The following is a 24,533-nucleotide window of genomic DNA, read 5'->3' on the forward strand; positions in this document are numbered from 1 at the left end:
GCTCTGTCACCCAGGCTGGAGTGCAGTGGCACAATCTCGGCTCACTGCAACCTCCGCCTCCTGAGTTCAAACGATTCTCCTGCCTCAGCTTCCCAAGTAGCTGGGATTACAGGCATCTGCCACCACGCCCAGCTAATTTTTGTATTTTTACTAGAGACGGGGTTTCACCATGTTGGCTAGGCTGGTCTCAAACTCCTGACCTCAGGTGATCCACCCACCTCAGCTTCCCAAAGTGCTGGGATTACAGGCATGAGCCACTGCACCCAGCCTATTATATACTATAATACTATACTGCCTGACATTGCTATTTAACTGACATGTTCCCTCTTATCATCTTAAAGTCCTTGTGTGCAGGAGCCATGTTTGCTCAGAACATACTTGTTAAATGGAAACTGAGCAATTGGTGATTTTGCCCCTGATTGGTCAAGCCTCTGAGCCATGTGTCCTGATGCCCATTTAACCACCAAGCAAAAATGTCATCCTTTCTATTTTATTTTTTGTTTATTTTTAACTTTTATTTTTTTGTAGAGACACTCTCTATGTTGCCCAGGCTGGTCTCAGACTCCTGGACTCAAAGCGATCCTCCTTCGTCAGCCTCCCAAGTAGCTGGGACTGTGGGCACATCCCACCACACCTCAGCTACGAGTCGTTTTCAAGTCCAGGGCTGGGTAGACTGCACAGACAAGGTTGGCCCCACCTGAGACCACAAGAGTCCACTGGATAGGTGGGCCAACAGGAAGCCGCTCGCTGTCTGCAGTGGGCGTGGTGGATCATGGATGCTGAGTGAGTTCATGAAAGGCCATCAGCATTTAAGAAACTATAAGCGGCCGGGGGCGGTGGCTCACGCCTGTAACCCCAGCACTTTGGGAGGCCGAGGCGGGCGGATCACAAGGTCAGGAGATTGAGACTATCCCGGCCAACATGGTGAAACCCCCTCTCTACTAAAAATACAAAAATTAGCCGGGCGTGGTGGTGCGTGCCTGTAATCCAGCTACTCGGGAGGCTGAGGCAGGAGAATGGCTTAAACCAGGGAGCCAGAGGTTGCAGTGAGCCGAGATCGCACCACCGCACTGCAGCCTGGCGACAGAGCCAGACTCCATCTCAAAAAAAAAAAAGAAAGAAACTATAGGCAAAACTAAATGGTGGGCACTGCATCTCCTATTACCAGTATTATTCCAGATGGATAACAGTATCACACACTCATCAATATGTTCATGAACTAAGTTTATTTTATTTTTGAGACAGAGTCTCACTCTGTCACCTACTCTAGAGTGCAGTGGCGTGATGTTGGCTCACTGCAACCTCCGCCTCCTGGGTTCAAGCAATTATATTATCTCAGCCTCCCGAGTAGCTGAGATTACAAGCGCACGCCACCACACCCAGCTAGTTTTTGTATTTTTAGTAGAGATGGGGTTTTACCATATTGGTCAGGCTTGTCTTGAACTCCTGACCTCAGGTGATCTACCCACCTTGGCCTCCCAAAGTGCTGGGATTACAGGTGTGAGCCACTGTGCCCGGCCATGAACTAAATTTTGTTTGATGTATGGTGGTGGAGGAGGAGACTGGTGATTCAGAACCACCATTTTCATAGCCTAAAGAGTATATTTAACAACATTAGACAACTAGGGGAACATGCTTTTGGTTTTGCAATGATTTGATCTCTTCTCATTAATATTCCTAAATAAATACCAATATCGGGCAGTCATAATGCAATATAAAGTATATTGGCCTTAAGGGCACAGTGGCTCACGCCTGTAATCCCAGCACTTTGGGAGGCCGAGGCAGATGGATCAGCTGAGGTTAGAGTTCGAGACTAGCCTAGCCAACATGGTGAAACCCCATCTCTACTAAAAGTATAAAAATTAGCCCGGCCTGGGGGTGAATGCCTATAATCCCAGCTACTCAGGAGGCTGAGGCAGGAGAATCGCTTCAACCTGGGAGGCAGAGGTTGCAGTGAGCCGAGATCATGCCACTGCACTCCAGCCTGGCAACAAAAGCGAGACTCCGTCTCAAAAAAAAAAAAAAAAGTAAAGTATACTGGCCTTAGAGTTAGCACTAGTGGGCTGAGGTCCTAGCTCTGCAACTTAGCAGTGTGACTTGGAGCAAGTGACTACACCTTTTTTTTTTTTTTTTTTTTTGAGATGGAGTCTCACTCTTGTCCCCCAGCCTGGAGTGCAGTGGCGCGATCTCGGCTTACTGCAACCTCTGCCTCCCAGGTTCAAGCAGTTCTCCTGCCTCAGCTTTCCGGGACTACAGGTATGCACCACCATGCCTGGCTAATTTTTTTATTTTTAGTAGAGATGGGGTTTCACTATATCAGCCAGGCTGGTCTTGAATTCCTGACCTCAAGTGATCTGCCCACCTCGGCCTCCTACATCTTCTGAGCCTCAGACATAAAACAGTGGGAGCAATACCTACCTCTTAGGGTTGCTGTGAAGATTATGGACATAAAAGTCCCTTGTGAATAATAAAGCACTCAACAAATATTAGAGGTTACAATGATATAATCACCTCTGATACCAGGGGCTTAACTGTCATTGCTTACCCAGCATGTACCAGCATGTATGAGATAAACCTCCAGGCTTCCTCCCTCTTCTCAGGACTGTAGATAAAGGGACTCTCCAAGATGCCTGTGTCCAAGGTGATCCACTGTTTCTGAGGCTTCCACACAGCATAGTAAATAAACACTGCCAGCTGATGGAGGGAGCAGACATGAGTGTTAACCACACCTTCCCCAGAGAGGCGCCCCATTCAAGTCCGTGGGCAGTAACTGTTTCAGATGATTCAGCTCTCAAGTGGGCCACACCATAGTGCCAGAAGGTGACATGAAATACACTTCTTCACCATCCCCCACTGTGATGGTTTCCACCGTACCCCACTTCCTCCAGTGGTTGGGAGCAGTGCTAGCTCACATTGTAAGGAAGACTTTCTGAACCCTTTTTGCCCTGCTCTTGGACACCCTGCTCTCTGGCACTACTTTCTCTACTACCCTCTCCCTCTTAAATACCCACTGCCCTCATCGTCGCACCAACTGATCTTTCATTTACAACTTGCTATGAAAGTAGGTCAATGCTGGCTTCCGAATAATAGAGCAGGGAAAGGGAAAAATAGTCACTTGCCAGGGGAGAGACCTGGCAAACCCTGCCTTAACCAAGGGATGGAGGTGAATGTCCCAGTGATGCCATGTGATGTCCTCAACTTTCTGAGGCTATGCGATGGCAAAGGCCCTTCACCTCCGTGGTATTCTTCTCCCAAACTCATAACTCCAGTTAAATCACGAGAAAAGCATCAGTCAAACCCCAGCTGGGGGACATTCTACAGGATCCCTAGCCAGTCCCCCTCAAGACTATCAGAGTCATGAAAAACAAAGACTGAGAAGCTGCCATAGATCAGAGGAGCCTGGGTAGACATGGCAGTTAAATGCAGTGGGTACCAGAGGAACAGAAAGAGGACATTAATGGAGAAACTGGTAAAAATCCAGGTAAATCTGGAGTTTAGTTAGGAATATGCCAATGTCAGTTTCTTAGTTTTGACAAATATACTATGGGGCCAGACGCAGTGGCTCATGCCTATAGTCCCAGCCCTTTGGGAGGCTGAGGCAGGTGGATCACCTGAGGTCAGGAGTTCAAGACCAGCCTGGCCAACATGGCGAAACCACATCTCTACTAAAAATACAAAAAAAAAAAAAAACTAGCCAGGCGTGGTGGTGCACACCTGTAATCCCAGCTACTTGGGAGGCTGAGTCAGGAGAATCACTTGACCCTGGATGGTGGAGGTTGCAGTGAGCTAACATCACGCCACTGGCACTCCAGCCTGGGCAACAGAGTGACTCCATCTAAAAAAAAAAAAAAAAAAAATACTATGGAAATGTAATGTACTGTATACAGAGATTATCCTGGGTTTGAAAAAAAAGAAAAAAAGGCCAGGCGCGGTGGCTCACGCTTGTAACCCTAGCACTTTGGGAGGCCGAGGCGGGCGGATCACGAGGTCAGGAGATCGAGACCACGGTGAAACCCTGTCTCTACTAAAAATACAAAAAATTAGCCGGGCGTGGTGGTGGGCACCTGTAGTCCCAGCTACTTGGGAGGCTGAGGCAGGAGAATGGCATGAACCCGAGAGGTGGAGCTTGCAGTGAGCCGAGATCGCGCCAGTGCACTCCAGCCTGGGCTACAGAGCAAGACTCCATCTCAAAAAAAAAAAAAAGAAAGTTCCTGTATGCCCCTCACCCAGTTTCTCCCATTGTTTATATCCTACATTTCCATAGTACATTGTATTTTTTTCTTTTTTTTTTTTTTTTTTGAAACGGAGTCTCACTCTGTCGCCCAGGCTGGAGTGCAGTGGTACAATCTCGGCTCACTGCAAGCTCCACCTCCCGGGTTCACGCCATTCTCCTGCCTCAGCCTCTCCGAGTAGCTGGGACTACAGGCGCCCGCCACCACGCCCGGCTAATTTTTTGTATTTTTAGTAGAGACAGGGTTTCACCGTGTTAGCCAGGATGGTCTCGATCTCCTGACCTTGTGATCCACCCACCTCGGCCTCCCAAAGTGCTGGGATTACAGGCGTGCGCCACCGTGCCCAGCCTACAGGAACTTTCTGTTCTATCTTTACAATATTTCTATAGAGGTAAAATTATTCCCAAATTAAAATTTTTAATTTAAAAATTGTTCTTTCTGTGAGAGGCCGGTATCTCAGCACCTGCTCCATGAGCCTCCTATGGCAAACAGCCACCCCCATAGCACTCATTGCCTAGGTAATTGTGGTTTGTACCACGATACCTTATCTCATTCTTCCCCATTCACCTGGAGAAGACACACACACAGCTGATTGGAATACAAGACAACCCATAGGCCGGAAGGATAACAGGAAGGAGAAGCAGAAAAAACAGATACAGATGTCTCAGCTCCGGACGACTTCCCAGCTGCAAGCAGTCTCACAGTAAAATCCTGTGAAAAAAATTAGAACTGTGCCCCTTCAACCTAAACAGACTTGACCACAGCATCTCCTGGGATGCTTACACCTTAGCCTTACCTTTATCTGAGCCATAAGAGGCTTGGTGCCTGCAACAGTTAATTTTATGTGTCAACGTAGCTAGGCTATGCCACCCAGACATTTGTTTAAACATTATCCTAGGTGTTTTTGTGAGGGTATGGTTTATACTAATATTTAAATCAGTAGTCTTTGAGTAAAGCTGATTTCCCACCATACTGTGGGTGAGCCTTGTCTAATCAGTTGAAGGCCTTGCTAGCGAAAAGACTGTCCTGTTAGGAAAAGCGAATTCTGCCAGCAGAACTCTATCTTTGGACTTGAATGGCAAGTCTTCCCTGGGCCTCCAGCCTGCCAGCCTTCCCTGAAGACTCTGGACTTGCCAAGTCTCCATAATCATTTGAGCTAATTCCTTAAAATAAATATTAATCTCTCTTCCCCCAGGAAACACACACCTATTGATTCTGTTTTTCTGAAGAACTCTTGACTAATACAGTTTGTGAGAAGGAAGCTGAGGCATCAGTGCATCAGTGGGAACTAAAAGGGTTACATTAGGAACTTCCTAATGCCCCTGAAGTCACAATCCACAGGCAGCCATGGTTGGCCAATTCCTTTATAGGACACCAAGTGTGGGGGCAAAAACTAGGTGCCACGAGGTACAGGGGAGCCTCATCCTGGCCCAGTGACTATGATGGGACCTTGGGATAGTCATCCCACCTCTCTGAGCCTTGCAATCTCTTCTGGAAAACAAGAGAACTGACTAGAACAGAGCCTGAAAACACACCACGCGCTGCCTGAAGGAGACGTTGTTAAAGGATCCCGTTTTTTTCCTACTGAAATTCAGAAGCATTCTCTAACACTTCTAAACCTGGGCTCCCAGAAAGGCCTTACCAACAAGCCTAAATCGGTTCATGAGAGAAAGCCCTCGTGCAGCCCCAGGATGATTTGGTTCCTAAAGACCTCACGACTAAAATGAAAGGAAGCCACTGAAATTGCAGCCACAGCTGGGCAGATTTGTCTGACAAATGAAACTCCACCCTGGGTTGGCAGTGACCATGAGTACAGGGAAAGCCTCAAAGGCAGCTGTGGGGAGGGCGGAGGCAGAGGTGAGGTGTGTGCTGTCCCCATCCCCGCCGAGCTCTCTCCCATGTTCCCAGTGTCTTCTCTAGATCTGCCCCCTAGTTTGTTCGCAACTTCCCTGTGCCATTTACCCCGGTGCCCACCCCGCTCCCGGCTCACCTCGGCCAGGCTGATGGAGATGATGAACACGGGGGGCGGGAAGCAGTTAGCTCTCTCCAAGTATGTTCCTCGGGACTTTTCAGGCAGCATCCATTTTGAGACGACCCTGTGGACCTTTTTACTCTTGGCACGATCTTTACCTCCCCCATCCTCTCTCATTTTCCCCTCTTCCTCCAGCTCTTCTTTCGTCTCTCTCCCCATATTCAGATTCATGCTCTCCATCTCCAGATCATGAACAGCAGCCATCGTCCTGGGTCCTCCCTCCTCCCCAGAAGGACATGAATCCCAGGGAACAGCAGGTGGCCCTAGGTCCTCAGGCTGCGGCTCTTCCCTGGGCTGTCTGGCGCAACCACCGCTTTCCAAGGCCTTTCCTGTATGTGAAGAGAAGACAGCTGAAGATGATCAAAATGATCTAAACCTCCTAAATGGCCCAAAATAAAGTTTTCTCTGTAATTGTTTTTAAAAGAGCCAGATGACTGAGATTAAAACGCAGCTCTACCACGTATCAGCTATAAGTTAACATCAGATAAATCACTTACATTCTCCAAGCCTCAAATTACATATTTCTTAAATTGTGGTGAAATACACATAACATAAAATTTACCATTTTCGCCATTTTATATTTATATATTTATATTTATATTTACATATATTTTTATATATATTTATATATATATTTATATTTTTTTATATATTTATATATTTATATATATATATTTTTATATTTTTTTATATTTTTATATATATATTTTTTGTTTGTTTGTTTGTTTTTGAGTTGGAGTCATCTTGCTCTTTTGCCCAGGCTGGAGTGCAATGACGAGATCTCACCTCACTGCAACCTCCGCCTCCCGGGTTCAAGCAATTCTTCTGCTTCACCCTCCCTGGCTAATTTTTGTATTTTTAGTAGAGACAGGGTTTCACCATGTTAGCCAAGATGGTCTTGATCTCCTGACCTCGTGATCCACCCGCCTCGGCCTCCCAAAGTGCTGGGATTACAGGCATAAGCCACCGCATCTGACACAAGTTTTCTTCTTCTTTTTTTTTTTTTTTTTAGACAGAGTCTCGCTCTGTCACCCAGGCTGGAGCACAGTAGTGCAATCTCGGCTTGCTGCAAGCTCCGCCTCCCGGGTTCAGGCCATTCTCCTGCCTCAGCCTCCCGAGTAGCTGGGACTACAGGTGCCCGCCACCACACCTGGCTAATTTTTTGTATTTTTAGTAGAGACAGGGTTTCACCGTGGTCTCGAACTCCTGACCTCGTGATCCGCCTGCCTTAGCCTCCCAAAGTGCTGGGATTACAAGCGTGAGCCACCGTGACCGGCCACAAGTTTTCTTTAAACATCTGTTACCAGTTTGAGGGGGAGCATATACCTGTGAGTGGAATTGCTGGGTCATATGGTAATTAATTTTATGTTTAACTTATTGGGAAACCCTCAGATTCCATTTTAAACTGGGGATAATGATAGCACTTGCCTCATAACATTGCTGGGAAGCTTACTTGAGATAATGCATGTAAAGCACTTAAAACAGTATCTGGGCCGGGCGTGGTGGCTCACGCCTGTAATTCCATCACTTGAGGTCACTGGTCAACCTGGTGAAACACCATCTTTACTAAAAATACAAAAATCAGCTGGGCATAGTGGCATGTGCCTGTACTTCCAGCTATTTGGGAGGCTGAAGCAGGAGAATCGCTTGAACCTGGGAGGCAGAGGTTACAGTGAGCCAAATTCATGCCACTGAACTCCAGACTGGGTGACGGAGGAAGACTGTCTGGACAAAAAAAGAACAGTATCTGGCACGTAGTAAACACCCTATAATTATTAGTTGTTATTGGCTATGGATGGATGAATGAGTTTTAGATGGATGGATGGATAGATGGAAGGGATGGAGCTGAGCCTGGGGCCTGTTTTCACACTGCATGTTACTGGGAATCAGATCAAATTCAATGGATTTTCAAATGAAACTCATTAGGCACACATTAGAATAGGTTATATTCAATAAATTGAGGAAAAGGCATCTTATTTTTCTTTTCCCCAGCAAATTTTCTGAAAATAAAGGCTTTTTCTCTCCCCTGCATTTTTCACCCACCCACTCACCCACCTCCCAGAGTCAGACATTCAGTCCATAGATAGAACTCTTTTATTAATTTCCCTTGAAGACTGACGATTTTTTTCTAGTTTTTTGCCACATATCATAATTGACAAAACTACAATGCAGATTTAAGATCAGCAGCTCTCAACCACAAATATTAAAGCATTTTAAAATAAGTTCAATTAGGGACAGTTCACATTGTATAAATCAGCCTTATTGTAAATCTAAATATCATACATAATCATTTTATGAGGAAATAAAATTTCACATTGTTAACAATACAACTGTATAAAAGCAGCTAGAAAAATAAGGATTACATTTGCCCTTATCTTGGGATTTCAACAGTTCCAGAAATTTTACAACTTCAAGACCACCATTGTAAGTATGTTAGTGCCTAAACATATTTCCTGTGCTGCAAAGATAGTTGACCCAATCAGTTTAGCCAAAACTCATTGCATGTCTGCTTTCTGCCTTGCCTTGTAAAGTAGACATGTAGTTCTAGCTACTTTAGGCTCTAGCACCAAATGAGCACATTGGTAGCAATTAGAAACATTTGGGATTTTTTTTTTTTTTTTTTAATTTTTTGAGACAAGATCTCTCTCTGTCACCCAGGCTGGAATGCAGTGGCAGGATCACAGCTCATTGCAGCCTCTACCTCCCCGGCTCAAGTGAGCCTCCCACCTCTGCCTCCCAAGTAGCTGGGACTGCAAACACACACGCCACCACACCCAGCTATGTTTTTTTCTTTGTTGAGATGGGGTCTTCCTGTGTTACCCAGACTGGTCTCAAACTCCTGGGCTCAAGCGATCCCCCCGCCTCAGCCTCCCAAAGCGCTGGGATTACAAGTGTGAGCCACTGCATTTTGGTTTTACCTCTCTTCTCAGTCAATTACTGTCATCCTCCAACTTCCATACCTGTCCACCCTGTTTCCTGAGAACAGGGGCCTCTCTCTGATTTATCTTATCTCCAATACCTGGTGCTATAATGCTCACTGGTGCTCCTTCCAGTTTCTGACATTTCCTTATCTCTCCTACTCATGTTTATCTTCTGACCCACTCCTGAATTTCTGGGGAAACATTACCTATTAGGTTGGTAACAATGAAAAAGACAGGCCGAGCGTGGTGGTTCATGCTTGTACTACCAGCACTTTGGGAGGCCAAGGTCGGTGGTTCACCTGAGGTCAGCAGTTCAAGACCAGCCTGGCCAATATGGTGAAACCCATCTCCATTAAAAATACAAAAATTAGCTGGGCATGGTAGCAAGCACCTGTAATCCCAGCTACTCATGAGGCTGAGGCAGGAGAATCACTTGAAACCAGGAGGCGGAGGTTTCAGTGAGCTGATATCGTGCCATTGCACTCAACCCTGGGCGACAAGAGTGAAACTCCATCTCAAAAAAAAGAAAAAAAAAAAAAGGCTGATAATATCCCATATTTATGAGGTGTGTGGCAATGGGTGCAATGTATGAGGTGTAAATTAATGCAGCCTTTTGGAAGGCAATTGGCCAATGTGTATAAACTATTAAAAGCATATACCTTTCAACAGAACCACCTGACTTCTAGAAATCCACCCTTCAAAGGTATTTGAGCACATACACAATGGTATATTACAAGGATATTCATAGAGAACTATTCATAGCCGTGAAGAATCATAAACAACCTAGATGGACTTCAGCGGGGTTGCTGTATTTTCTAACAGTTCTAATTCATGGGTAGTTCTTCCTTACACTGCTGGAATCTATTCACCAGCTCCTGGGTCCAAGGTTTCCCTCCCTGGAGCCTCACAAAGCAAATCTAATCGAAGGTCATGTGGTCATTAATTTTGTCCTTCCTTGGGCGTGGCCTGTATATAAACTCCATGGCTCTATAGGTCAAACTTGGGATATAGCGTCCAGAAACACACTTCAGATTACCAGAATTTTTGGAAGCCCAACTGAATGGAGCAAGAGTCTCAAAACAAAATAATGATTACAACACATTCTAGTCTCGAAGAAATATTCAAGCATCAACAGCTGTGCATTCATTTACTTGGCACTCGAGCACTCACTTACTGGGTGTCATTTACTGGGTGGAGATTTACTGCACTGACTCTGCTTTCTTACTCACTAAGCAAACCTCCTACCTCTTATCTGCAGCAAGTTGCTGCCCACTCTTTTTTGAAAGGCCTCGCATACACAGATCAAAACTGGGTGGCACTGCTGTGAGAAGTTCTCATCCTACAGGTAGGGAACAACTGGGTAGATTGTTAGAATGTCTCTAGCCTTCTGGTTAAAAATGGAAATGTTCCTTATGCACACCAAGAACCAAAACCCTTTCACGTGTTCTAAGGATTGGGGAGGGAGAGAAAAGAACCAAAACCCTTTCCTTCATGGTTGGCAAGTATTCTTTTTTTAAAAAAAGTTTTTAAACTTTATTATTATTATTATTTTGAAATGGTGGCCACCCCATGTTGTCCAGGCTACTCTCAAACCCTTGAATTCAAGGGATCCTCCCTGCTTGACCTCTCAAAGCATTGAGATTACAGGCGTGAGAGAGCCTGTAATCCACAAGTATTCTCAAGAGGAAACATAGAAAGATCCCACCTGGCCACAAGTACTCTTAAAAGGAAACACAGGCCGGGCGCGGTGGCTCACGCTTGTAATCCCAGCACTTTGGGAGGCTGAGGCGGGTGGATCACGAGGTCAGGAGATCGAGACCACGGTGAAACCCCGTCTCTACTAAAAATACAAAAAATTAGCCGGGCGTGGTGGCGGGCACCTGTAGTCCCAGCTACTCGGAGAGGCTGAGGCAGGAGAATGGCGTGAACCTGGGAGGCGGAGCTTGCAGTGAGCCGAGATCGCGCCACTGCACTCCAGCCTGGGTGACAAAGCGAAACTCCGTCTCAAAAAAAAAAAAAAAAAAGGAAACACAGGGCTGGGCACAGTGGCTCACGCCTGTAATCCCAGCATTTTGGGAGGCTGAGGCAGGTGGATCACAAGGTCAGGAGATCGAGATCATCCTGGCTAACACAGTGAAACCCCGTCTCTACTAAAAATACAAAAAATTAGCTGGGCGTGGTGGCGGGTGCCTGTAGTCCCAGCTACTCGGGAGGCTGAAGCAGGAGAATGGCAAGAACCCGGGAGGCGGAGCTTGCAGTGAGCCGAGATTGCGCCACTGCACTCCAGCCTGGGCAACAGAGCAAGACTCCGTCTCAAAAAAAAAAAAAAAACAAGGAAACACGGAAGGAACTTTCCTACTTCCTGACTTTGCCTGGAATAAGCATTACTTGTTAACGATCACAGAGGCACAGAGGCACAGAGGCAGTGTGTTGGCCAAAGACTTGAAAGAGCAGGACTATGCTCAGTTACTCAGGACAGGTGACTACCTTAAAAAAAAATCTGTTGAAAAGAGATTTCTTTTTTCTTTTTTGTTTTGAGATGGAGTTTTGCTCTTGTTGCCCAGGCTGGAGTGCAATGGCGCAATCTCAGCTCACCACAACCACCACCTCCCAGGTTGAAGCAATTCTCCTGCCCCAAACTCCCTGGAGTTACAGGCATGCACCACCATACCCGGCTAATTTTGTATTTTTAGTAGAGATGGGGTTTCACCATGTTGGTCAGGCTGGTCTCAAACTCCTGACCTCAAGTAATCCATCCACCTAGGCCTCATAAAGTGCTGGGATTATAGGCATAAACCACCGTGCCCAGCCGAAAAGAGATTTCTATAAAGAGATTTACATAGGAGACTCCTGACATTTGCAAGAGATTTTTCCAGACCTTTCAGATGCCCTAATGCACTACATACCACATAGTGTCTCCCAAAATTACATTGTAAAGTATAGCTAGGCCAGGCATGGTAGTTCACACCCGTAACCCCAGCACTTTGAGAGGCCGAGGCGGGCAGATCACTTGAGGTCAGGCGTTCGAGACCAGCCTGACCAACATGGTGAAACCCTGCCTCTAGTAAAAACACAAAAATTAGCCGGCCGTGGTGGCACGTGCCTGTAATCCCAGCTACTCAGGAGGCTGAGACAGGAGAATCTCTTGAACCCAGGAGGTGGAGGTTGCAGTGGGAGGCGGAGGTTGCAGTGAGCCGAGATTTTGCCACTGCATTCCAGCCTGGGCGACAGAGTGAGATTCTGTCTCAAAAAAAAAAAAAAAAAAAAGGTTAATCTCTCTCTTGATGAGCAGCCTGGCTGATGCACTCACTAAACAACTTTTCCTTGTATCTCAGTGACACACATGGTGGATCTAATGATATCAGGGATCTTAGACACCACTGAACTTGACACAGCATGCCAATTTATCCAAAACATCTATTTGTAGCCAAAAAACAAAGTTACTGTCTTATACCTCCTCACTTTCTCTTTGTTTATATCACTGGCACTATTGGATTATTTATTTTATGAATCTTTTCTACTCTGCAAACAAGAAAATATTTTAATCACTGCATGCAAACTACATAAAGGATAACAGTTGTGTGAGATGTCCAGGCAGAGCGGTACGCCTGGCTCAGTAACAGGCAAAGCCAATCATTCAACTCATATTCATTCATAATGGGCCTTTGGGAGTAACTAATAAATTACCGAAATTGCAAGTGTTGAATCTGCAAATGTCAAGGACTTCTAGTGGATTCTTTGACAACATGTACATAGTCGTCATTTGTCAGTTTTCTTGGGGAATTTATCTTCTCCTGGTGGGCAGCAGGAAACGGCTCCCACTACACACATTAACCATGCCCAATATTCACTTTTGCATGTCCCTAGGCAGCTAGGGCAGCTGGACCAATCAGCTGCATTTGCTTACGATTTCTGAGGCTGGAGGTGGGGATGGAAAAAATTCTTTACAGTGGTTGCAGCAGTGGCAGCAGTATCCAGTGTCCAGACAGCCTTGCCACTGGGGTCAGCATGGCATCCCGCATCCAACGCCAGCTGTGGCTGTGACGAAGGCAGCAGCACTGGGCATTCAGCAGCAGCGGCACTGAGGCTGTCCTCACCTATCTGGCTCTCTGATGGGATTTGGTGTAATTCCAGGTACCTGGTCTCTCTGTTTCTGCTTATTTCCCAAGCCTTGTTTCTACAGCCTTCAAGTGATTCTGTAACTTACTCAATGTGCTTTCAATAAAATTCATTTCCTGATTTAATTAGCCAGAATCAGTTCCCATCTTTTGCAATCAAAAAACCTGACTCGGGCTGGGCGCGGTGGCTCACGCCTATAATCCCAGCACTTTGGGAGGCCGAGGCAGGCGGATCACCTGAGGTCGGGTATTTGAGACCAGCCTGGCCAACATGGTAAAACCCCATCTCTACTAAAAGCACCCAAAAAATTAGCCAGGTGAGGTGGCTTTAATCCCAGCTACTGGGGAGGCTAAGGCAGGAGAATCGCTTGAACCCGGGAGGTGGAGGTTGCAGTGAGCCAAGATCGTGGCACTACACTCTATCCTGAGTGATAAAGCAAGACCCTATCTCAACCAATCAATCAATAAAAGAATGTTTGTGGTGCTTGCTTCAGCAGCACATATACTAAAATCTGGACCGATACAGAGAAGATTAGCGTGGCCTCTGCACAAGGATGACACGCAAATTCGTGAAGCATTCCATACAAAACATCAGAGTTATTTTTTTAAAAATGTGTTTTAAAAGGAATGCTTCTGGAAGAAAGGGAGGGAAAGAGAGAGGGAGAGAAAGAGAGGAGGGAAAAAGGGGAAGGAGGAATTCCAACCACATATTGACTAAGTCTTTGTGTGACTTTATGTTGAAAAGAGCCTTCCACCGGGCCGGGCGTGGTGGCTCACGCCTGTAATCCCAGCACTTTGGAAGGCCGAGGAGGGTGGATCATGAGGTCAGGAGATCGAGACTCTCCTGGCTAACACAGTGAAACCCTGTCTCTACTAAAAATACAAAAAAATTAGCCGGGTGTGGTGGCAGGCGCCTGTAGTCCCAGCTACTTGGGAGGCTGAGGCAGGAGAACTGCTTGAACCTGGGAGTCGGAGGTTTCAGTGAGCCAAGATCATGCCACTGCACTCCAGCCTGGGCGACAGAGCGAGACTCCATTTCAAAAACAAAGAAAAGAAAAGAGCCTCCTACCAACTTTTTCCTCTGCACGGCCGCACCCCTTCCATTATCGTTCTACCATCACTGGGCACCTTCGCTGTGAAGCCGCCATGTCATAATGGCTACCAAAAAAAGGGCTTGCCATCTGCCTTTTAAGAATAGCCTGCCTTGTGTTTGACACTGTAAAGACCTGAATTCTACTCCCAGAATCCACATTTAGTTTTCCACTGGGCCTCAGTTTCCTCAGCTGTAAAACAGAGCTCACCTCTGCCCTGAGTATCTTAACAGAATTGTGGTAAGAATCAAATAAAATAATAAAGAGCTACCAGAATAATAAACACTTACTGTATGCCAGCTTCCAGGCTAAACATTTTATGAGCATTCTCTTCGTTAATTTTTACCACTTCATAAGGCAGGGTAATAACATTCCCGTTTTAAGGATAAAGAAACCCAGGCTCCCAAAGTCACTTGCTCAAGGTCTCACAGCTAATGAGGGGAGGGCTGGGAGAAGAGTCTCGCGCCTGACTCCAAAGCCCCACATGTTCCACAGCCCCTGTGATTTCTATGCACCAAGTGTTATAGAAAGGTACTCCTTCATCTGTCATGGGATTAGAGTTAAAAATGAAAATTTACTCCAGCCTTGGCAACACAGCAAGTCCTTGTCTCTAAAATAAATAAATAAATTTAAGATTTTAAAACGTAATTTTTTTTCTTTCTTTTTTTATTTTTTTTTTGAGACAGAGTCTCGCTCTGTCGCCCAGGCTGGAGTGCAGTGGCATGATCTCAGCTCACTGCAACCTCCGCCTCCCGGGTTCAAGCGATTCTCCTGCCTCAGTCTCTCAAGTAGCTGGGATTACAGGTGCCCGCCACCAAGCCCAGCTAATTTTTTTGTATTTTTAGTAGAGACGGGGTTTCACCGTGTTAGCCAGGATGGTCTCGATCTCCTGACCTTGTGATCCGCCGGCCTCGGCCTCCCAAAGTGCTGGGATCACAGGGGTGAGCCACTGCACCCAGCCGTCTTTTTTTTTTTTTTTTTTTTTTTGAGACAGTTTCACTCTTGTTGCCCAGGCTGGAGTGCAATGGCACGATCTTGGCTCACCACAACCTCCACCTCCTGGGTTCAAGAGAGTCTCCTGCCTCACCCTCCTGAGTAGCTGGGATTACAGGCGCGTGCCACCACACCTGGCTAATTTTGTATTTTGAGTAGAGATGGGGTTTCTCCATGTTGGTTAGGCTGATCTCGAACTCCCAACCTCAGGTGGTCCGCCCGCCTCAGCCTCCCAATGTGCTGGGATTACAGGCATGAACCACTGTGCCTGGCCACATAAAAAAAAAATTAAATAAAAAATAATGGGCCAGGCATGGTGGCTCAGGCCTGTAATCCTAGCACTTTGAGAGACCGAGGCGGGAGGATTGCTTGAGGCCAGGAGTTTGAGACCAGCCTGGGCAACACAGTGAAAGCCTTTGTCTACAAAAAAAAATTTTAAATTAAAGTTTGACAGGTGCAGTGGTGTGCACACCTGCACTTCCAGGTACTCGGGAGGCTGAGGCAGGAGGATCGCCTGGAACAGGGAGTTCAAGATTGCAATGAGCTACAATGGTGCCACTTGCACTCTAGCCTGGGTGACAGAGCAAAACCCTGTCTCCAAAAACTAAATAAATAAAAATTTAAAAAAATTTAAACAAAAGAAGTGTGAATCTTCTTTTTTGTTATTTTCATCCCATCCTTTCCTGTACTCTTATCTCCCTCTTTCTCCTCCAGCTGCCTAGACAGTCCCAGACTAGACCCTGGGAATTCCCAAACGGAAGCTGTAGAGGAAGTGGCAGGTCATGACCCCTGGGAGAAGATGGGGCTGGGAATTCCCACCATCCCCACTGCTACGACGAGGACTCTAGATGGACACAAGCGTCCAGGACGGGAAAAGGATTTGCCTCTTTGAGAAGCCAGGGGACTAAATCAGGCTCACCTTCCCTTCTTCGCCTCACCCAGGAGGGCCCTGGCAAGGCCAACACCCTTATGACAACTCCTTTTCCATGGCAGACACTTTTAGTTGTGAGCTTGTGCCGCTTGCCTAGCTGCATTCAAACAGGGAGGTTTTAAATATCTGAATTGTTTTTTCTAAACAGCTGGCCCCACCCATTCGTTGGTACCAGGCGGGCCCCTGCCGGGGCTGAGATCCGCCTTGATGTGGCTGGGGAGCTCAGGAGGCTGGGCAGCGGGCTGTGCTGGGTGTAGCCAATTGCTGCCCAGCTGGGCCTGGCGGGGAGACTTTTGGTGGTGTTGCTAGGCGCCTGGGTAATTGGAGAGGCCAGGATTGGGCTTCTGGGCCACAGAGCTTAGCAGCCTCCTTCATCACACTGCAAACCATCATTATGCCAGAGGCCTGCAGCAATCTCTCTGTGGTTACAGCCTGAAAGGATGCTTTTTTAGCTACAGAAATTAAGAACTGGCTTTTCAATATTACAGGTTTGTGGTTGTGGTTGTTTTCTTTTGGCTACATTTCTGAGGATACACTTGGAATAAATAGGCAAAAGATTTGAAAACAAAAAAATGCCTTCACAAACCCCCGTTTCCAAAAGCTTTGCTTTTTCCTGAAGCAAAGCACACTTGACCTCAGCAGTAAGGGCAACTAAGATAGAGAACTCTGCTTCCTGAGCTCTCTCCACGGTCCACTCCGTGTCAAAAGCTTCTTCCTTGAAACTTCACAGGTTAGCTATGGTTCAGGGTAGGGGGACCAGAGCCCCAGTCACATGCAGGGCCTCTCAGCGGAATAATGTCTTCAAGTCCCTCCCATTCAAAGACCATCATAATACTCAGCCTTCTCACTCTACAGAATCACTTTCGCTTATATTATTTTCTGGATCCTCCCATCTGCTCTGTGAAGAAGACCTCTTTATTATTCCCATTTTATAGGTGAACAACTAGGGCAACAAAGAGGCATCCATGATTACATGACAGCAAAGCTGGGTCACAAACCAGGGAATCTCAGACCAGAGTCTGGGCCGCCCCACAGCTATTTAACATATTACATATATTTGTGTACCGTATTATAGTATTAGTAGTAGTAATAATAATACACACTGGTGTAGAAGACATAGGAATTTCATCCTGTATCTTGTATTATCCTAAACACATCATCTTTGTTGATTGTGATTGGGCTTTCAAAGCTATGGTGTGTGCACTAAGGGATATAGTCTGAAAGAATTCCCAAAGACAGACACACTACTTACATGACTTAACAGACCTAGCACACCACAGCACAGGGCTGAAGGAAAACAGTGACCCTGAGCCACTTCCCCCTTAATTCAAGGACAGTTGGCTCAGGCCCTTAAGTAAGGAGACAAAATCATGGCTTTCAGTAGATATTTGTGGGCATTTTTCAAAAAAGGCTTTCACTGCTTCATGTAGACTTTTTTTTCAATAGTGGTCCACTGATAATGACCAACTGTCTGGTTTGCACAGGACTAGGAGTTTCTTGGGATGTGAGAGTTTTAGTGCTAAAATCAGGGCAAGCCAAGGGTGTTGATCACCCTGTCATGGACCACCTGCATCAGAATCATCTGGGGAGGTTAGCAGAGATGGCTGGTTCTAATCCCAGGGCACTGGTTCTTCACCCTGGCCTCACATCAGAATCATCTGAAGAGACTTAAATGTGTTTGAGTTCACCCCAGATCAACAGAAACTGGGTCTCTGGGGTGAAGGCCTGGCACTCGTATCTTTTCATGTGCAGCCAAGACTGAAAACTTCTGCCCTAGAGATTTGGATTCAGAGGGTCTGGGCTCAGGTCTTGTTCAGAAATCTGCATGCAGCCAGGCACAGTAGCTCATGCCTGTAATCCTAGCACTTTGGGAGGTCGAGATGGGCAGATCACGAGGTCAGGAGATCGAGACCATCCTGGCTAACACGGTGAAACCCCGTCTCTACTAAAAATACAAAAAAATTAGCCGGGCGTGTTGGCGGATGCCTGTAGTCCCAGCTACTCGGGAGGCTGAGGCAGGAGAATGTCATGAACCCGGGAAGGCAGAGGTTGCAGTGAGCCCAGATCGCGCCACTGCACTCCAGCCTGGATAACAGAGCGAGACTCCGTCTCAAAAAAAAAAAGAAAACAAAAAAGAAATCTGCGTGCATTTTTAACAGCTCCCAGGGAATTCTTATGTACATCATGTTTTGACAACCAGTGAATCCTTATGTGATGTGTGCATCCAATGGTAGCATTTCCTGAATGCCTTGTATGTGTTAAGCTCTGGAAACACATGGGGGAAAAAAAAAAGAAAGAAAGAAAGAAAAAGAAACCACCTCCTGTTCTCCAGTCCCTCTGTATTCACTGGGGAATAAAGACCTATAAATTGTTCCAACATAGTATACTGTGGTTTAGAATTAAAAGTGGGTCAGCACCATCAGCATAGTTAGGGCTATTCAGTTCCCAGAAGCCGAGGATGGTAGACTAAAGACGGAGCATATAATTTGCCATTCCTCTCACTGAGAGATACGGTTTGGGTTTGTTTCTCCTCTCCTTAAGTCTGGGCCAGCCCTGTGACTGGTTTTGACCAATACTACGTGGCAGAAGCTATGCTGGATACTTTGCAGGGCCAGGCCTTAATAGCTATGCAGTCCCCACTTTTGCTCCTTTGAGAATGCTTCCTCTTTGAAGCCTAACACCATATAACCTAACACTACCTGGAGGCCACCATGCTATGAGGAAGCCCAAGGTGCCCACATGGAGAGAGAGGCCACGCAGAAGAATACAAAGGTAGGAGTCTCTCTGAGCCTGCTCTGGCTCAGGAGGTTGCCTGATTAAAAAAAAAAAGAAAAAGTCATGTGAAAATAAAATAAAGAAAAGCACCAAGGTGCCAGACCTATGAATGGAACCTTCTTGACCTACCAGCCCAGCTCATCCACCAGTTGAATACAGCTATGAATGACCATAGCTGATGACTACATGGAGAAGAACTGCTCAGCTGAACCCTGCCCAAATCCCTGACTTGCAGAATTTTGACGAAATAAAACGGCTCTTGGTTTTTCTGTTATTTGTTTGTTTTGAGACAAGGTCTGACTCTGTCGCCCAGGCTGGAGTGCAGTGGCACGAACTCAGCTCACTGTAAGCTCCACCGCCCCGGTTCAAGGGACTGTTGTGCCTCAGCCTCCTGAGTAGCTGGGAATACAAGTGAGCGCCACCACGCCCGACTAATTTTTGTATTTTTTGTAGAGACGGGATTTCGCCATGTTGCCCAAGCTGGTCTTGAACTCCTGAGCTCACGTGATCCACCCACCTTGGCCTCCCAAAGTGCTGGAATTACAGGCATGAGCCACCACACCTATTCTTGTTTTGAGTCACTAAATTTTGGGGTGCTCTGTTACACAGTAATAGCTACCAGCATGCCTCATCAGAACCAGAAGACAGAATGACATCTCATACCATTCTGCCTTTCTTTCCATTCACATTGTTCATCTTTGTATTCTTCCATTGAGTAGATTACTGATGTCTGACCCGAAATTGCCCTCCCAAATTAGTCTTCACTCTGTTTCCACTCCTGCCTCCCTCCAACATGAAGCAAAAAAAAAAACTGTAAATCAGAGTGTATCAACTCTCGGCTTAAAAATCCTTCAATGGTTTCCCATTGTCTTCGGGATAAATATAGGATCCTAATGGCAAATGATAAGATCCTATATGACCTACTCCTACCTTCTTTGTGGAATTCACTTTCTACTACTTTCTCCCAATGACTCAGTGCTGCAGCCACAGGGATGTCTTTCTGTTCCTGGAATACACCAAACCCTCTCCTGTCCCAAGGTCTTTGTATTTGCTGTTCCTTCTACCTAGCCCTCTCCCTTCCCTACAACTCATACACACAAGGTTGGTCTTGATCCTTCACAACCTGTAGCACGTCCCTAGGAAGTCTCCCCTGCCCATGCCTTCCCGCACCCCTATATGCTCTACTACATTTCCCCACTTATATGCTCCCAGCACTTATCATTATCTAAAAATAGTTAGTTTATTTATTGTCTGTCTCTTTCTGCTAGAATATGAGCTCCACAAAAGTGGAAAATATTTCTCAGCAAGTATTTGCTGAATTAACAATCCCATGAATGGTGAAGGAAGGAAAAGGGAAGTATCATGGAAAGAGCTTTGACATTGCAGGAGTCAGAAAATGCTGGTCCTTGCTCCAATTCTGCCCCTGCTTACCTATGGATAAGCCACTTCCCCTCACCTAAGCAGAAACTTCATCCCCATCAGCAAACACATGGCCAGCGATGTTTATCGGTGTCATACCTCACAGGTCTTCACAAATTTTTTTTTTTTTTTTAGAGATGGAGTCTCGCTGTTGTCCAGGCTGGAGTGCAGTGGTGCAATCTTGGCTCACTGCAACCTCTGCCTTCTGGGTTCAAGCAATCCTCCTGCCTTAGCCTCCCGAGTAGCTGGGATTACAAGTGCCCACCACTATGCCCAGCTAATTTTTGTATTTTTAGTAGAGACAGGCTTTCACTTGTAGGCCGGGCTGGTCTCAAAATCCTGAACTCAAATGATCCACCCTCTTTGGCCCCCCAAAGTGCTGGGATTACAGGAGTGAGCCACCACACCGGGCCCACAAGTCTTCACAATTTTTTGTTCATAAATCCCCATAAAAATTTTGAAGATGTCAGGTGTGGTGGCTGACGCGTATAATCCCAGCACTTTAGGAAACCGAGGCGGGTGGATCATTCGAGGCCGGGAGATCAAGACCAGCCTGTCAATATGGCAAAACCCCATCTCTATGAAAAATGCAAAAAATTAGCCAGGCGTTATGGCGGATGCCTGTAATCCCAGCTACTCAGGGGGCTGAGGCAAGAGAATCTCTTGAACTTAAGAGGCAGAGGTTGCAGTGAGTCGAGATTGTGCCACTGCACTCTAGCCTGGATGACAGAGCAAGACTGTCTCAAAAATAAATAAATAAATACAAATAAAATGGCCCGGCGCGGTGGCTCACATTTGTAATCCCAGCACTTTGGGAGGACGAGGCTGGAAGATCATGAGGTCAGGAGTTCGAGACCAGCCTGGCCAACATAGTGAAACCCCGTCTCTACTAAAAATACAAAAAAATTAGCCAGGCGTGGTGACGGGCACCTGTAATCCCAGCTACTCGGAGGCTGAGGTAGGAGAATCGCTTGAACCCAGGAGGCGGAGGTTGCAGTGAGCTGAGATCGCGCCACTGCATTCCAGCCTGAATGACAGAGCAAGACTATCTCAAAAAAAAATAAAATAAAATAAATGGCTGGGCGCGGTGGCTCACACTTGTAATCCCAGCACTTTGGGGGGCCGAGGCGGGCAGATGACGAGGTCAAGAGTTCGAGACCAGCCTGGCCAACACAGTGAAACCCTGTCTCTACTAAAAATACAAAAAAAATTAGCTGAGTGTGGTGGCAGGCACCTGTAATCCCAGCTATTTGGGAGACTGAGGCAGGAGAATCGCTTGAACCCGGGAGGCAGAAGTTGCAGTGAGCTGAGATCACGCCACTGCACTCCAGCCTGAGTGACAGAGCTAAGCTCAGTCTCAAAAAAAAAAAAAAAAAAAAATTTTTTTTAAGAAGCTCTGTTCTGTCTCATACATTTTTAAGTTAATAACTACAATTATTTTTTACAAGTTAAAATCGTCTCCAAGATCAAATTTTTTGTCATAGTCTTTGTTAGAGACATGTTTTAAATACATTTTCATCCAAACCTTAGAGCTACAGATTTCACTTGTTCAGTTTATGGAAAATCCAGCTGGCAAAGCATGTCCTCACTGTCAAACCAATTAGCCAAATCAAACAGATTTTCTGTCCATAAGAAAATCTACCTTTATTTTTAAAAGGTTCCAGAAATGCATTAATTTGCATCCCCATGACAACTGGCTCATGTCTCAATTCTAATTTTATAATACACAAATAAAGAGCTAAAGCACTCAAGTTTAATATAGCATAATGGCTAAAACACAAATTCTAGAGGAATTCAAAGGTGTCTGAATTCAAATTCTGATTTCACCACTTAACCCCTCTGTAACCTTGGGCAACTTATGAAACCTCTTTTTGCCTTGGGAGCATTATCTGTAAAAGGAGGGTGGTAAATATCTACTTTATAGATTCGGTATGAGTATTGAATTAGTTTATTATCTGTAAAATTCTTAGAAGAGTGTCTGGCACATAATTAGCACTGAGCACATTTTTCGTTTTGTTTTGTTTTGAGACAGGGTCTCGCTCTGTTACCCAGGCTGGAGTATAGTGGCATGATCTCAGCTCACTGCAACCTCTGCCTCCCAGGTTCAAGCGATCCTCCCACCTTAGCCTACCAAGTAGCTGGGACTACAGGTGCACACCACCACACTTGGCTAACTTTTGTATTTTTTTGTAGAGACAGGGTTTAGCCATGTCGCCCATGCTGGTCTCGAACTCCTGAGCTCAAGCGATCCGCCCACCTCGGCCCCCCAAAGTATTGAGATGACAGGTATGAGCCACCACACCCGGCCCTATTTGCGTGATTTTTGAGACAGGGTCTTGCTTTGTTGCCCAGGCTGGAGTGCAATGATGCAAACCCAACTCACTGAAGCCTCGACCTCTTGGGCTCAAGATATCCTCCCACCTCATCCTCCCGAATAGCTAGGACAACAGGCACATGCCACCACGCCCAGCAAATCTTGTAGAGACGAGGTATTGTCACATTACCCAGGCTGGATTCAAACTCCTGGGCTCAAGTGATCCTTTCACTTCGACCTTCCTAAGTGCTGGGATTGGAGGAATGAGCCACTGTGCCCAGCCTAAACAAGTATTTTTATTTCTTTATTTTTATTTTATGTTTTATTTTCTGGCTTTACTTAATCAGCTTCCTCAGGTTGAATAAACAAGTATTCTTTTTTGTTTGCTGGTTTTTGGGGGTTTTTCTTGAGATGGAGTCTCACTCTGTTGCCCAGGCTGGAAGGCAGTGGCATGACCTTGGCTCACTCCAACCTCTGTCTCCCAGGTTCAAGCGATTCTCCTGCCTCAGCCACCTGAGTAGCTGGGATTATAGCAGGCACGCGCCACCACGCCCATCTGATTTTTGGTTTTTTGCTTTTTGGGTTTTTTTTTTTTTTTTGAGATGGAGTTTTGCTCGTCACCCAGGCTAGAGTGCAATGGGGAGATCTCAGCTCACTGCAACCTCTGCCTCCTGGGTTCAAGCAATTCTGCCTCAGCCTCCCAAATAGCTGGGATTACAGGCACTGGCCACCACGCCAAGCTAATTTTTGCATTTTTAGTAGAGATGGGGTTTCACCATGTTGGCCAGGCTGGTCTCAAACTCCTGACCTCAAGTGACCCACCCACCTCGGCCTCCCAAAGTGCTGGGATTACAAGTGTGAGCCACCGTGCCCGGCAATTTTTGTATTTTTAGTAGAGACGAGCTTTCACCATGTTGGCCAGGCTGGTCTTGAACTCCTGACCTCAAGTCATCCACCCAACTCGGCCTCCCAAAGTGCTGGGATTACAGGCATGAGCCACTGCGCCTGGCCAACAAATATTCTTTTTTTTTTTTTTTTTTTTGCCACAGAGTTTTGCTCTTGTCACCCAGGCTGGAGTGCAATGGCGTGATCTCAGCTCACTGCAACCTCCGCCTCCTGGGTTCAAGCAATTCTCCTGCCTCAGCCTCCTGAGTAGCTGGGATTACAGGCGCCCACCACCATGCTCGGCTAATTTTGTATTTTTAGTACAGACGGGGTTTCTCCATGTTGGTCAAGCTGGTCTCGGACTCCCAACCTCAGGTGATCCACCTGCCTTGGCCTCCCAAAGTGCTGGGATTGCAGATGTGAGCCACCATGCCTGGCCAAGTATTCTCGAGTATTCTTTTTTTTTTTTTTGAGACAGAGTCTCACTCTGTCACCCAGGCTGGAGTGCAGTGGCATGGTCTCGGCTCACTGCATGCTCTGCCTCCCGGGTTCACACCATTCTCCTGCCTCAGCCTCCCAAGTAGCTGGGATTACAGGCACCCGCCACCACGCCCAGCTAATTTTTTGTATTTTTAGTAGAGACAGGGTTTCACCGTATTGGCCGGGATGGTCTCGATCTCCTGACCTCGTGATCCACCCACCTCGGCCTCTCAAAGTGCTGGGATTACAGGCGTGAGCCACCGCGCCTTGCCCCTGGCCAAGTATTCTTAAATAAAACAAATACCACGCGTCTGTAGTAGAGGCACAGCACCCTTTAGTTTC

The 24,533-nt window shown here is 46.4% G+C and overlaps 1 protein-coding gene and 1 non-coding gene across 3 annotated transcripts in view; one reads left to right on the forward strand and one right to left on the reverse strand.

The window, feature by feature from the left end:
* The window catches only part of RHBDL2 (rhomboid like 2), a 38,400-nt gene extending 21,979 nt beyond the window's left edge, over positions 1-16,421 (reverse strand). Inside the window, exons 1-3 of one of the 2 annotated variants that reach the window (XM_032160319.2) lie at positions 16,307-16,421; positions 6,223-6,593; positions 2,546-2,694 (exon numbers count right to left, since the gene is read on the reverse strand). In XM_032160319.2, the coding sequence (XP_032016210.1) occupies positions 2,546-2,694; positions 6,223-6,593; positions 16,307-16,421 (635 nt within the window). Of the gene's footprint in view, positions 1-2,545; positions 2,695-6,222; positions 6,594-12,872; positions 13,430-16,306 lie in introns of those variants that run through there. The other variant, XM_058442358.1, reaches the window with a different exon arrangement.
* On the forward strand, positions 13,785-13,892 carry LOC116473934 (U6 spliceosomal RNA). Its single transcript, XR_004249497.1, has one exon. It is a non-coding gene; the product is annotated as a U6 spliceosomal RNA (small nuclear RNA).
* Positions 16,422-24,533: the final 8,112 nt, after the last annotated feature.

Source organism: Hylobates moloch, unplaced genomic scaffold (genome assembly GCF_009828535.3).
Source record: "Hylobates moloch isolate HMO894 unplaced genomic scaffold, HMol_V3 SCAFFOLD_8, whole genome shotgun sequence".
NCBI classification, from domain to species: domain Eukaryota; kingdom Metazoa; phylum Chordata; class Mammalia; order Primates; family Hylobatidae; genus Hylobates; species Hylobates moloch.